This window comes from Physella acuta, unplaced genomic scaffold, assembly GCF_028476545.2.
Source record: "Physella acuta isolate Inbredline_101_S28 unplaced genomic scaffold, ASM2847654v3 ptg000622l, whole genome shotgun sequence".
NCBI lineage: Eukaryota > Metazoa > Mollusca > Gastropoda > Physidae > Physella > Physella acuta.
The window spans coordinates 1,002,591-1,015,282 of NW_026732141.1; the positions used below are offsets into that span (position 1 = coordinate 1,002,591).

The 12,692-nt window shown below is 33.2% G+C and overlaps 1 protein-coding gene across 2 annotated transcripts; it reads left to right on the forward strand.

Annotated features, from left to right (window-relative positions):
• Positions 1-221: 221 nt before the first annotated feature.
• Positions 222-11,812, forward strand: LOC131948063 (proteasome subunit alpha type-5). 2 transcript variants are annotated; one of them, XM_059309549.1, is made up of 9 exons: positions 222-360; positions 7,626-7,736; positions 7,941-8,067; positions 8,366-8,433; positions 8,695-8,802; positions 9,213-9,271; positions 9,578-9,680; positions 10,330-10,416; positions 11,608-11,812. In XM_059309549.1, the coding sequence occupies exons 2-9, from the start codon at positions 7,641-7,643 to the stop codon at positions 11,683-11,685; spliced, it is 726 nt and encodes a 241-aa protein (XP_059165532.1). In that variant the 5' UTR covers positions 222-360; positions 7,626-7,640; the 3' UTR covers positions 11,686-11,812. The 2 variants fall into 2 exon arrangements, with proteins under 2 accessions (XP_059165532.1, XP_059165533.1); XM_059309550.1 differs by having other exon boundaries at positions 242-304.
• Positions 11,813-12,692: the final 880 nt, after the last annotated feature.

Below are 12,692 nucleotides of genomic sequence, written 5' to 3' on the forward strand. Positions count from 1 at the left end.
TTTGTTATTCAGCGCAGTACTAAAAATAAAAAGCTGCATCGTTGTAGAGGCCAAACAATATAAATAGCCTAATTTAATTTATGGATTTTCATTCTAGTAGTACTAGTATACACACATATTAATTTTGATTATAAATAGCTTAAATTTTGTATTTAGTATAATTATAATGCATAATGCAAGAAAATATTTAGCAGAGAGATAATATTAGATTCGCTGTCAATCAAATTAGGTTTTTTACAACGCCATTTGTAAACTTTCATTTCATGCACAGTCATTTTCTGAGCAAATCCGGCGTTTAGATTAGGTATCTAAGTTAAACCAACTGCATCTAGAACTTATGTAAATTGGATTTCACATACAGTAAGCAAAATAATCTAAGTATCATCAGTGAGCGACTTTCTAGATCTAGATATCTAGATTCTAGAAGCAACAACACAGTGACAACCGACACAGACTTTTACATTTCACAGTCACTGAGTCAGCGATGTACTCGTTGGTACTTCTACATTCTACTGTGACAACTGTAACTCAGTGTTAACACGGGCTTATGTACTAGATTAACAGTAGTAAGAATAACAACTGAGTAAAGTAAAAAGGAGTACACGTATAGTGAGTGAATAGTAATAATAGTAGTGCCCTCAGTCCAGCTTATCAGCTCTTCTTGAAATTTTGATTTAGGCCTAGAGTAAAGTTCGGTAAAACTCCATTTCAGCGTATTTTATTCTCCGTTGCTTGTTTACCTCCAGTTGAGCGTATTTTATTATAATAACCGAAACACACCAAAACATTAGAAAAACACGATTTATTTTTTGTATTGTATTTCTGTTTTCACAAATGAATAAAATGAATGTTTAAAAAACACGACTTATTTATTTGTATTGTATTTTTGTTTTAACAAAAGAATAAAAAACAACAAAGAGACTGAGTGAAGTGCTTTGTTTGTTGGTTACAAAAATAGAGATGCACACTTTGTACAATTAAGTGTTCCAATTTCAACTAAACTGAATAAAAGTATTAAAAGGCACAATGGTGCTGCCGAAAGTGGGCCGAGGGGGGGGGGGGTGGAATTTGGTGAGGGATGGCTTGGAGTGTTAGAGAAAGTGTGACAACTCACGTTGTCATTTTAAAAAAAATAATGTTAGAGGTCGTCCATAAATGACGTCACACTCGTGGGGAGAGGGGGGGGGGGGCGTAATTTTGTGACGGTGTGTGATGAGGAGAGGTTCAGATGGTGCTACGTCATTTTGGGGGGGGGGGGGGTCTTGCTTTTTGTGACGACACGCTTTTTTTTACGAGTTTTACCTCTCCCCTCCCCTCCGTTACACGTCGTCACAAAAAGTCAGACCCCTCTAAAATGACGTCACATCTCAGCCTACAACCTCTGAAACCCCTCCCCCTCATCACACACCGTCACAAAATTGCTGACCCCCCTCTCCCTTACGAGTGTGACGTCATTTATGGACGACCCCACATCAATTTTTTTTTTAAAAGTCAGAAATTTACTCATACAAAAAAAGGAAGGATGGTAGATTTACTATGAATTTAAATAACATACAACTCTATAGTAAAATTTTTTTTTCAGTTTTAGCAAAACTGTCAAATTAAAAAACACAGCGTTTGTACATTTATTGCATAAATACAAAAATATAAAACAGAATGATTAACAGTGTATCAGTTTCACCATGAGACAAATGCCTTTTTTTAAAAAATACAATACAAATAAACAAGTCGTGTTTTTTTAAATATTCATTTTTATTCATTTGCTAAAACAAAAATACAATACAAAATATAAATCGTGTTTTCCTAATGTTTTGGTGTGTTTCGGTTGTTATAATAAAATACGCTCAAGTGGAGGTAAACAAGCAACGGAGAATAAAATACGCTGAAATGGAGTTTTACCTAAAGTTCCACGCGTGGTTAAAACACCGGTGCGGTCATCGCCTGTTTATCGCTTCGTACAATATTTGTTTTGATGTTTTATACGAAACTACCGATATCTGCTGTAAACCTGTCCATTTCTAAATATATCCAGGTCAAATTCTTTTGTTTTTCTCCTTCTGGAAGTCGAGTTTTTAAATTTTAAAGTTTCGAGGTATGACGTCGAAGGCGATTCTAGTTCCCCGTATGAAAAACACTAGGTCCCGGATGAGATGAATAAACCAACCAATCAAAGCTTTTTATAACTAGGTTAACTATAAATAGCTTCTACAATATGTGCGGGACACTGTACATACGATAGATTAGGCTAATAAAGCAACCTGATAGGTGAATAGGGGTGGCCGCAGCATGGGTGTCGATTTGGGTGGTTTCACCGCGCTGCGTAACCAACGACTTGAGCTAGACTAGCCTAGTTCTAGATGCTCTACATTTCAAGCTAAGCCTAGAATCTGTATAATTTCTATTTTTTTCTGCTGTTTTAAATTATTTCGATCATCTACTTCTTCTAAATCTAGTTTGTGTCTCTACATACAAGCATATCTAAGCAAATGTTACGTTATGTCTTGTCAGTGGTTGTTACGTCCCTTTGTTATGATTATTATAGTTGCGTCCCTTGAGTCATCACTGGGTCAACTTTTAATGTCGTTAATTAATTTAATTAACATGTTTTTAATTTGGTTTTAAAATCTATTAATTAATAATACAATCAACAACACGTTTAAAAGTGTAAAATATTTATTTTATTTATTAAACTAGGATTAAAACGTATAAAACACGATCGTTACGCAAGCCGGTTCAGATGGCCGCAGGGAAAAAAAAAGAGGGGAAAAAAATATTGCAAGTAGCACGTCACTAAAACATGAATAGCTCAAATTCAATGCGTAGGAATATAAAATGATTGATACATATTAAGAGTAGAAAGGCAGAGGAATAATATAGTACTTTGGGTTTGTTTCTGTGTTAAACGGTTACAAAATAGCGCCCGATGAAAGTCGGGAGTTCGCTATGTGTGACCGCGCGTGGAACTTTACTCTATGTGTAGTAGATTTTCTTACTAAATCTAGAATTTACCCAAATTTCAAATTAAGCATGACTACTGAATGATAGACATCCATATTTAATCCATTAGGCACTAATTTAGAAGTTTTTGTTAGTTTTAAACTAAATTACTTAATTTAATATTTATTGACACTCACAAAAATGCACAACACACCTCTCCATGACAACTCTTCTTACGCTTGAAGCTAAAGAAAACCACAAATAGATCTAGGTTAGACTTTTTAAGTGGCCATGTACCGGAAGTTCCCCACTAGTGATCATCAAATAGCCATCACGTGGTTTAAAAAAATAAATAAATTTGGTTGTCATTCAAAATTCGTGTCTTATTTTAAAAAGCGCATCCAATATTTGATTTATTTCTCCATATAATGATAAACCTAATAGTTCTATAACCTCCAATTCATTTTTGTGACCTCCGGGCTGATATTTTAGAAGTTCTATTAATTTTAATGAGACCGACTTTTAAATTTAGCCTTCATTCTCCAAAGCAAATTTTAAAATGCTTTTCAGGCATATTTAGCCTTGCCACCTATAGCATGTTTTTATAACGTAAAAACCCGCCATTTTACTCGTGATAATCATTTTTAAAAGTAATTCTAAGAAGGTCTCTGGAACTAAGATGAAAAATCATCGGAAGTCATGCATCCGGTCCGTATGCCATATTGTTGTTTGCAACCGGCCACGCCTCCGGGTTAGCGAGAAATACTAATGTGTAGGCCTAGTAAATCTAAACTAATTTACTGATTATTATATCTACATTAGAATTTCTAAGTATATTTTGATGACTGGACTGTTGGACATATGAACATTTATGATAAGACTCACGGCACTAAAAAAAATCAATAAAAAAACACACAAAAATGAGACATTGAAGTGCTAGATATGTACTAAAATAGTTAGAAGCAATCTGATTGGCTCATATGATACTAGAAAGCCAATCGTGTGGCTTCTACTATCACGACTGACACCCAGCCGATAGATTGGCTGCTCATCTTTTTGGCTATAAAACCAGCGGCCAATCGGCCCAGTCGTCCCAAGGTTAACATTGTTTTAAAAAAATGTACTGGCATTTTTTTAGGTAGTAGCCTAAGAAATGAATTTTTGAGTATTTTATCCCAAAATCATAGGAAGGATTAAGAATTCCATTGGTAGCAAAAATTTATATTTCTAGCTTTAGGGCCCTAATAGAAGAGGAGAAATATATTTTTTTCTATTTAAAATGTACACTCTTATATCAGCTCTGTAAAAAATGAAGCTAGTGGGAAACAAAAATGAAAATTTTATAAAATACGTTTGCAAAATTTTTTTGAATTCTAATGACAAATTATGAAATATGGGTGTTTTTAATGTAAATTTGCATTACATTAATAATTGTGTTAGGTGGTATGCTTTATTTAAAAAAATTTAGGCCTACATTTTTTCTGTGACTAATTATATAGGAAAAAACAACATGGCCAACAGTCAGAATCTTAAAAAAATACATAAAAAATGTATTTGCAAAATTAAATTAAAATTTTCTTGATAAAATAAGAACCACAAGTGGTTTATTTAACTAATTTTGTATACATTTTTGTGCAGGCAATTGTTTAGGCCTAGGCCTTATAGGGCCTATATTAAAATAAAGTTGATTTAGGGCTTATTTTTAACTTATAGGGCCTATTATTTGCATATGGCAGGAAACAGATTCAACTCTCAAACATCTACTTTTAGGGTCGATTTTCGCCAATTTTCAAAGTAACAAATATTGACATATTATATATCAATTTTGTTGCTTAACAATCGAGGAATTCAAAAATATAAAAATTAATAGCACTAGACATTTACATCACGTTCAAAATTTAGATTAACCACACTCACTCAAATGACATTTTTTTTTTACATCTAAATGTAGTAAGGTCTAAAATCCACGAAATTCACAAAATTAACAATATAATTACACAGAAATGTCACTTAGGCATAAATTTATTTGTAATTATGTCAAACTTTACAAAATATACCAGTTTTTAGCTAATTTCTATAATTATTCTTGAAAAAAAAAACGACCGCTATCCCCTTTAAAAAATGTTCAAAATTCTGGCTTTTAAAAACACTCTGGGGAAGAAAAAAATAACAGAGTTAAATATAGAAGGTCTATATAAAAAATATTATTAGTAAAATATGTCTATATGCCAATTTTTATTATAGTTGCAGCATTTACATGGCTAATTATAATTGTTTAGTACTTTATAAATTAATTTAAAGTTACGACTGTCTGTGGCCTCATTCAAATAGTGTGGTGTCAGTGAACAGGGTGTTAGGGCCTGATACGATTTCATTAGAATTGGTAATGAACAGAATGTATCATTAGAACTGGCCTATAAAAACAATGTTGATGATAGATGCAGTAGTTTTAATGCTACTTATAATAGATCAAAATGACAAACATAATTAAAACCTAAGAATCTGGAAGCGGTGACCTCATTTTACTGACACGTTTGTCAAATAGTTAGTAAAATCGATCTAGATCTAGAATCTACGTAATTTTGAAAATATGCTAGATCTAGAAGCAAAATCACTTTTAAAAACTAAAGTTAGTGATTAGTTCTGTAATGAAATTGAAATCCACAGCTAATAATATGTAAGTATCTTTTGATTTAAAAAAAAATACGCGTAGTTCTAAGAAAAAAAATCTCTACGGTGTACTCGATCCCTATCCCAAAACGTGCCAGCCATATCGCATGCGTATTCAGCTACTCAGCTGCTTATCAACTTTTCGAATTTTAAATTTATATAATAAAAGTAGGTCACCCTAAAAAAAAGAGTACAATGGCTCCCGTTTTCACGACAGCCGTCACTCGATTCATAATTTACAGAGTTATAAAGTTCTACTTTCTTTTGGCTATAGATTTGAAGAAATTTAAATTTGTTATTTCTCATGTGTTCCAACAATTGTACCTAATTTTAATAAACATTACATTAGTGAGGACTCGGTTCTTTTTAGGATTAGCCCTCGACACTATACAGACTATTGCGAAGAAACAGACTCGCGCGAATGTCGTGCGTAGGCTGGTTCAGTGGCGAAGGTTAGAAGTCAATTTCAGACGGAAAGTTTTTACTTTGAAATAATTACATTATCAATTAATTTCGATTTAAAACAAATGGCTTAAAGTCAAAAGTAAACTAACATTTAAAAACTTTGTTATTCGCAGTGTACTCAAGATTCTCGTGTTTTAAAGATAAGTCTAGTTTTACTACGTGTGCGTGCATGGTGCGAATACCGATTTTCCGCGACAGAAAATCATTAAAAATTTTAAAAAAGTATCTACGGCAAAATAATTATATTTTACAGAATTAAATAGATTTAACTTAACTGTTATTTAAATACATGCTTCGGAGTAAAAAAATACAATTTTATATCCGTAAAAAATTAACTGAAATTCCCGCTTTCAGCGACGCCGATGTGTCGTAATTTTCGGCAGTCATTTTGTTCAAATTAAAGTAAAAAACGCATTCAAATATACTTTTTTTTACTTTCATAATTTACAGCAATCATTTCTAATGAAAAATCCATAAAAAATAATAGTTATTTTTACAAAATATTATTTCTTACCTTATTAGTGCAGTACACGTACTTTCCAAGTAGATCCATTCCGTCTAGATTTGCATACTTCGCATCCTTCGCCGCGGCACAAAATGTCATAAAAAACGAATTCCACAAAAATGTTGCTAACGAAGCTTGTAAAAACCTTGCTCTATTTATCAATATAAACAAAATCCCCGAACGATGTCTGGTTAGAAAGTTTATGAACGGCGAAGACCGAATATGCATTTTGCGGTACCAATCTGTTTCCTGCCATATTAGTTTTTTTAAAGGCAAAAATGAAAGAAAATGAAAAGTAATTGTACTAGGTTATTGCTGAACCTCAGTAGATATTAAAAATGTGTTTGCTTTTGTATTGGAAATGAATATGATATTAATTTTAACTTAATAAGAGACAGTGGTAAAAAGCAAAATTTAAAAAAACCACTCAAGACCAATCAAGAGCTCTTTGCAGGGTTTTGTACGAAAATTATCTCCCTTAGTCCAAATGCTATATAAGATAAGTCATTAGGTTAGGCCTGATTTAGACTATAAACCAAAAAATGAAATTTTTCTGTGACATAACATACAAGCAAACATTTTTTATAGTTTAGCATTAAAATATTAATGAGATTCAAGGATATCAGCAAAGTTTTTGTTCAACCCATTGAGGAACGACATTTTCAGTTGGAACCAAAACCATTGTTTGGGGGTCAGAGGTTATTTCTGCTCTGTTTTTAGACAACTGGCAATAACATTTTGCTGGATTTTTTTTTCTGTTCATTTTTATATCTTGTAGACCTAATCTAGATCTAGCCTAAAAATTGATGATCTGCAATGCCTATTGTTATTGAATAATGTCACTAGATTGGAGTTGTAAAGTGAAAAGGTTTTTAATACAATCATCACAGAATAATACTTTGGGAGTATTTGTTTTTTTATTGCCACGGCAATAAATTAATGATTAATGGAAACGTCTTATAAATGGGGTGTTAGGTTACTTAAATTATTAATACAACTTGCAAATATAATGCCAGTGCTAACACCTTATCTTTTAATATCTTCGTAGATTTACACCAGTAAGATGTTTCTGACAAGGTCTGAATATGATCGAGGTGTCAATACTTTTTCCCCTGAAGGTCGTCTTTTCCAAGTGGAATATGCAATTGAAGCAATCAAAGTAGGTTTTTATTTATTTTTAATATAGTTACATTATTTCTTTGAAGCAATCAAAGTAAGTTTTTTATTTATTTTTAATATAGTTAAATTATTATTTAGTAATAATATTAGTGTTGTCTGTCATTAAGGATGAATCATTTTTGTAATATGCTGTGTAAACAACTTGATAGTCTACCAAGGATCTTCAATTTTCTCTCTCTCATAGTTGGGGTCTACAGCCATTGGGATACAAACTAGTGAAGGAGTTGTACTTGCGGTAGAAAAAAGAGTTACATCCCCTCTCATAGAAGCTGCAAGCATTGAAAAAATTATGGAGGTTGACAAGCACATTGGTAAGTTTATTTTATATTAACATTTCCTTCTTTTATTTTGATCTTCCAAAAGTGTTTATAAATATCTATGGACTCATTTTGTATTTTTAATTGCAGTGAGTGTTTTTTTTGTAACAATTAAAGTAAAATAGGGCCAGATAAAATAAGGGAGGCCAAACAGAACTATTCATTTGAAATTTTACAATAAGCTAAAGAAATCAATTTAAGAAAAATATTTTCTTTGGCACAATTGTAACACAACTTGTAATTGCCTCTGTCTCAGTTTTGCATTGAACTATTTTTATTAACTAATTAACAGGGTGCGCTATGAGTGGTCTTATTGCTGACTCTAAAACATTGATTGACAAAGCCAGAGTTGAGGCTCAGGTAAGTTACAGTTGTTTGCTTGTTATCTCTGTCTGAGACATCTAACACACAGGTCACACTAATTTAGCTGTCAAAGCCTTCTTCAACCTAAGAATCAAAGAAATAATTTTAGTATTTGTTAACATTTATTGTAACATTCAGTTTGACATAGGCATTAAAGATAGTAGTACATTTAATTTTTTATATTCCAATAACAAATCACTGTACTAGTTATGAATCCAAATGGACAATGTAAATTTGTGTATTGTTTGACATCTGTAGAACCACTGGTTCACCTATAATGAGAAGATGAACATAGAGAGTGTCACACAGGCTGTATCCAATTTAGCCTTGCAGTTTGGTGATGATGACCCTGACCCTGGTGCTATGGTAACTCATTTTTCAGTTTTTTAAAATATTTTTTCCCCTTTGTAATATTTACTTCAATATTAAATATACAATCAATCATTTCTGAAGTATCAAGGTTAAATGCTTCAACGAATACAAAAAGTTTGATAAGAACTAAAAAGCTAGTAAACAAAGTGAAGACATGCTCTTTGTATTAGGTGCTTATACTCTTGCTGTTTTTTTTTGATGTAATTATTGTATAATTTTTGTCTTACAGGGCTTACTGTAGAAGTTTGTTTATTTTTTAATGTAATTCTTGTATAATGTTTGTCTTACAGGGCTTACTGTAGAAGTTTATTTTTTAATGTAATTCTTGTATAATGTTTGTCTTACAGGGCTTACTGTAGAAGTTTATTTTTTAATGTAATTCTTGTATAATGTTTGTCCTACAGAGCCGTCCTTTTGGTGTGGCCTTGTTGTTTGCTGGAATTGATGAGAAAGGTCCACGATTGTAAGAGCTTTGTTTTTTTACTTCTACCTTTTTTCATCTATTTCTTTTAAGTTTGCCCTTTTGCTTTTAAAAAAATAGTTACCTTTTTAAATTTCTAAGCCCAGATGCCTTTACTTAATTACTTTGCCTAATGTGAGTCAGGTACACTGGGTTGTCTCAGAAACATCCTACAAGTTTAACAATGGGATCCAAACTAGATACTTGGGGTTATCAGTCCTGCACCCATTCTTTTGTATTTTTCACTAAATATTTCAAAACTGTTTCCGGTTGTTTGAATAATAATAATAGAAGTGCAAATATTTTCAGATATCACATGGATCCATCTGGCACTTTTATCCAATATGATGCTAAAGCCATAGGGTCAGGATCAGAAGGAGCTCAACAGGCTTTGCAAGAAGCTTTCCATAAGGTAAGACTCTAGTGTGTCTAGGAACACATTGTCACAGAGCTGTTTTAGATTATAAAGGTTTTGTTTGATTAGAAACACTTTGATTTGGTAGCTTATTGGATTGTAACATCATACAATTTTCATCCACACATCATTCTTCTTTGTTCTTAATTATTAGTGTTGAAGGGGATCGAGATTTATCTGCCAGTGGGTTTGAACTCTAGACTTTGTTCGAATTTATCAACCATGAGCCTTTTGCCGACTCGACCACGCCTCCAACACAATTAAGCTTTACGTGTCAACTGGTTATGCGCCATTGAGGCCATTGACTCCGATATCAGTCTGCTTTTCTTGTTGGATTTGCTTCCATAGCCTTTGTCCAACCAAGAACAAACTAGCAGTTGTTTAATTTTGGAGTTGTCTCTCCTAGAAGATTGGCTGTCCCCAGCTAACGAGCCTCATTTGCCCGAGGGTTCGAACTTGAGACTTTTCGGTTTAGCAACCATGAGCTTTACCGACTCGACCACGCCGACCCCCACACCTCATTATATATACAGTATTTGTCTTTTGTTAACCTATGACAACATTTCATTTCTTTTTTGTGAGTCAGTGACTGTATAAATACTTTGCTTTAGCTAGTTATAACTATAGGAATATTTCTCTTTACTAGTCCATGACTCTGAGGGAAGCCTGCAAAGCTTCATTAACAATTCTCAAACAAGTGATGGAGGAAAAACTCAACTCCACAAATGTAGAGGTAAAAGATTTTTTCTAATAATACAGCCATTTCTTAGTTAACTCACCTCCACAAATGTAGAGGTAAAAGATGTTTTCTAATAATACAGCCATTTCTTAGTTAACTCACCTCCACAAATGTAGAGGTAAAGGTTGTTTTCTTTCATAATACATCAATTTTTTAAAGTTACAAATGTGGAGGTAAATCAGAGTTAAATCAGATTTAATTAGGGCATTGGGCAACTACAGTATGTTGCAGTTGATTTTTACATTTTGTGACCCCATTTTATCTAATTAAAAAAAGTCTTCTTAGAAAAGATATAAGCAATAATTAACCCCCATAAATAATTATGAAACTAAGTTGAATAAATCTGATTTATCCAACTGTAGTGAGGTTGTCACTGCTTGAAGTTGATAGTTACTGAGTTATCCAACTGTAGTGAGGTTGTAACTGCTTGAAGTTGATACTTACTGAGTTACCCAACTGTAGTGAGGTTGTCACTGCTTGAAGTTTATAGTTACTGAGTTACCCAACTGTAGTGAGGTTGTAACTGCTTGAAGTTGATAGTTACTGAGTTACCCAACTGTAGTGAGGTTGTCACTGCTTGAAGTTGATAGTTACTGAGTTACCCAACTGTCATCATCATGTTTGCCTGTCGTCCCTACTGGGACATAGGCCGCTGACAAGAGCTTTCCAGACGTCTCTGTCCAGGGCTAGTCTCTCCAACTGTCTCCATCGGGAGATCCATTTTTCCCCTGGTCCGAGCTGTCTTTGTTTCTCTCTGTCTGCGTTTCTGTAGCGGGTAATTTGTTTTACGAGATAAGGTTGCTGACCTTATGCTCAACCCCCAACCTGGAGGACCAGGGTGCTAGCTTTCGTCTGACCCCTACCCGCGCAGACCTTCCCAGCTTGGTTGAACCTGCCAGGAGTTAACACTCCCGCTGGTATAGTTCTGGGGGTCGTCAGGGTACGCAAGCTGCCAAGCCACGACAAGGCCCTAGCACCAGATGACAGTACCCAACTGTAGTGAGGTTGTAACTGCTTGAAGTTGATAGTTACTGAGTTATTCACTTTATTTATTTCTAAGCTGCCCTTTGGTTTCTAATGAATGTATTGAACCGTATAAAATTCATATTGTAAGCAGTTAGTTTGAGATGTTCAAAATGTTAAGGACCCTATTTCAGTGAATACAAATGTCCATTTTTATTTCAGATGTGCACTGTAACCCCCAAAAATTTATTCCGTATGTTTACGAAAGAGGAGTTGGAGAATATCATCAAAGACATTTGAATACTGTTTACTGTTTTTTACTACTGAAAGTTTGATTTCTGTTTTTAATGTTGTGTGGATGTGGAGGCAATACAGGGCTTTTGTGACTTGATTTGCATTAAACAATAAACATTAATAACATGGCTGACCCAGTGTGTTCATCTTATGTTGACCAGTCTGTCCTCATTATCTTACACTCCAGCTAGTATCTGATCTAACTCAGATTATACACACCACTTAATTATTTACACTCCTGTGCTAAACTTGGTGGAAAAAAAACATCAAAATAAGATTGTTAATCCTGAAAACACTCTGCTGACCGATAATGCTGGTTCTCACACTGGCTATAAAATAATTTGGTTTTTATTAAGGAAGTTTTACATAAGGGGTAAGAGATTGTAGCTGTGGATACTGACGACTATACAAGAACTACTTCATTAATCAGTCATTTCACAGTTGCTTAAATCACTTTTTGTGGGCATGAGTCATGTATACTTTGAGCTTTCTCCTATATTATGACACACCTAAATTATAAACCCATTAGAAACAGTTTTTATTAAAATTGTTTCTATTTTGATTCTATTCAGTAATTATTCAAACTAACATACCATATGAGAATATCATGAATGGGAAATGACCCTGAATTATTATGCTTTATAGTAAGAAATAAATCTCTATAACATGTGGAAATAAAGTCATGAAATGTACTAGACTTTTTTATATCGATGGAAGTAATGAGCGACATAATGAAAAAACTGAAAAAATAAACTACATGTTAAAACACTTTATTTTAGTTGAAAGGACATCAACTTTAATTAAGTCAACAATTCTGTCTTAATGTCTATAACTAAAGTAAAATCTCTGTATAAATACTCAATTCAATATAAAGTCAAGATAATGTAATGGTGTGTAAAATTAAATTCATCAAGTAAAATATGTATATATATATACTTACTACATTCACTTAAGTCGCAGCTATTGTAATTTAACATTCAAGTTGACAAGATGTAGTGACATGTATCCAAAGT

Bases quoted from the DNA above. Each gene is read 5' to 3' on its own strand.
- LOC131948063 (XM_059309549.1), top strand. From the start codon at position 7,641: ATGTTTCTGACAAGGTCTGAATATGATCGAGGTGTCAATACTTTTTCC. The intron at 7,737-7,940 runs GTAGGTTTTTAT...TCTCTCTCATAG, and splicing joins ATGCAATTGAAGCAATCAAA to TTGGGGTCTACAGCCATTGG. The intron at 9,272-9,577 runs GTAAGAGCTTTG...AAATATTTTCAG, and splicing joins GATGAGAAAGGTCCACGATT to ATATCACATGGATCCATCTG.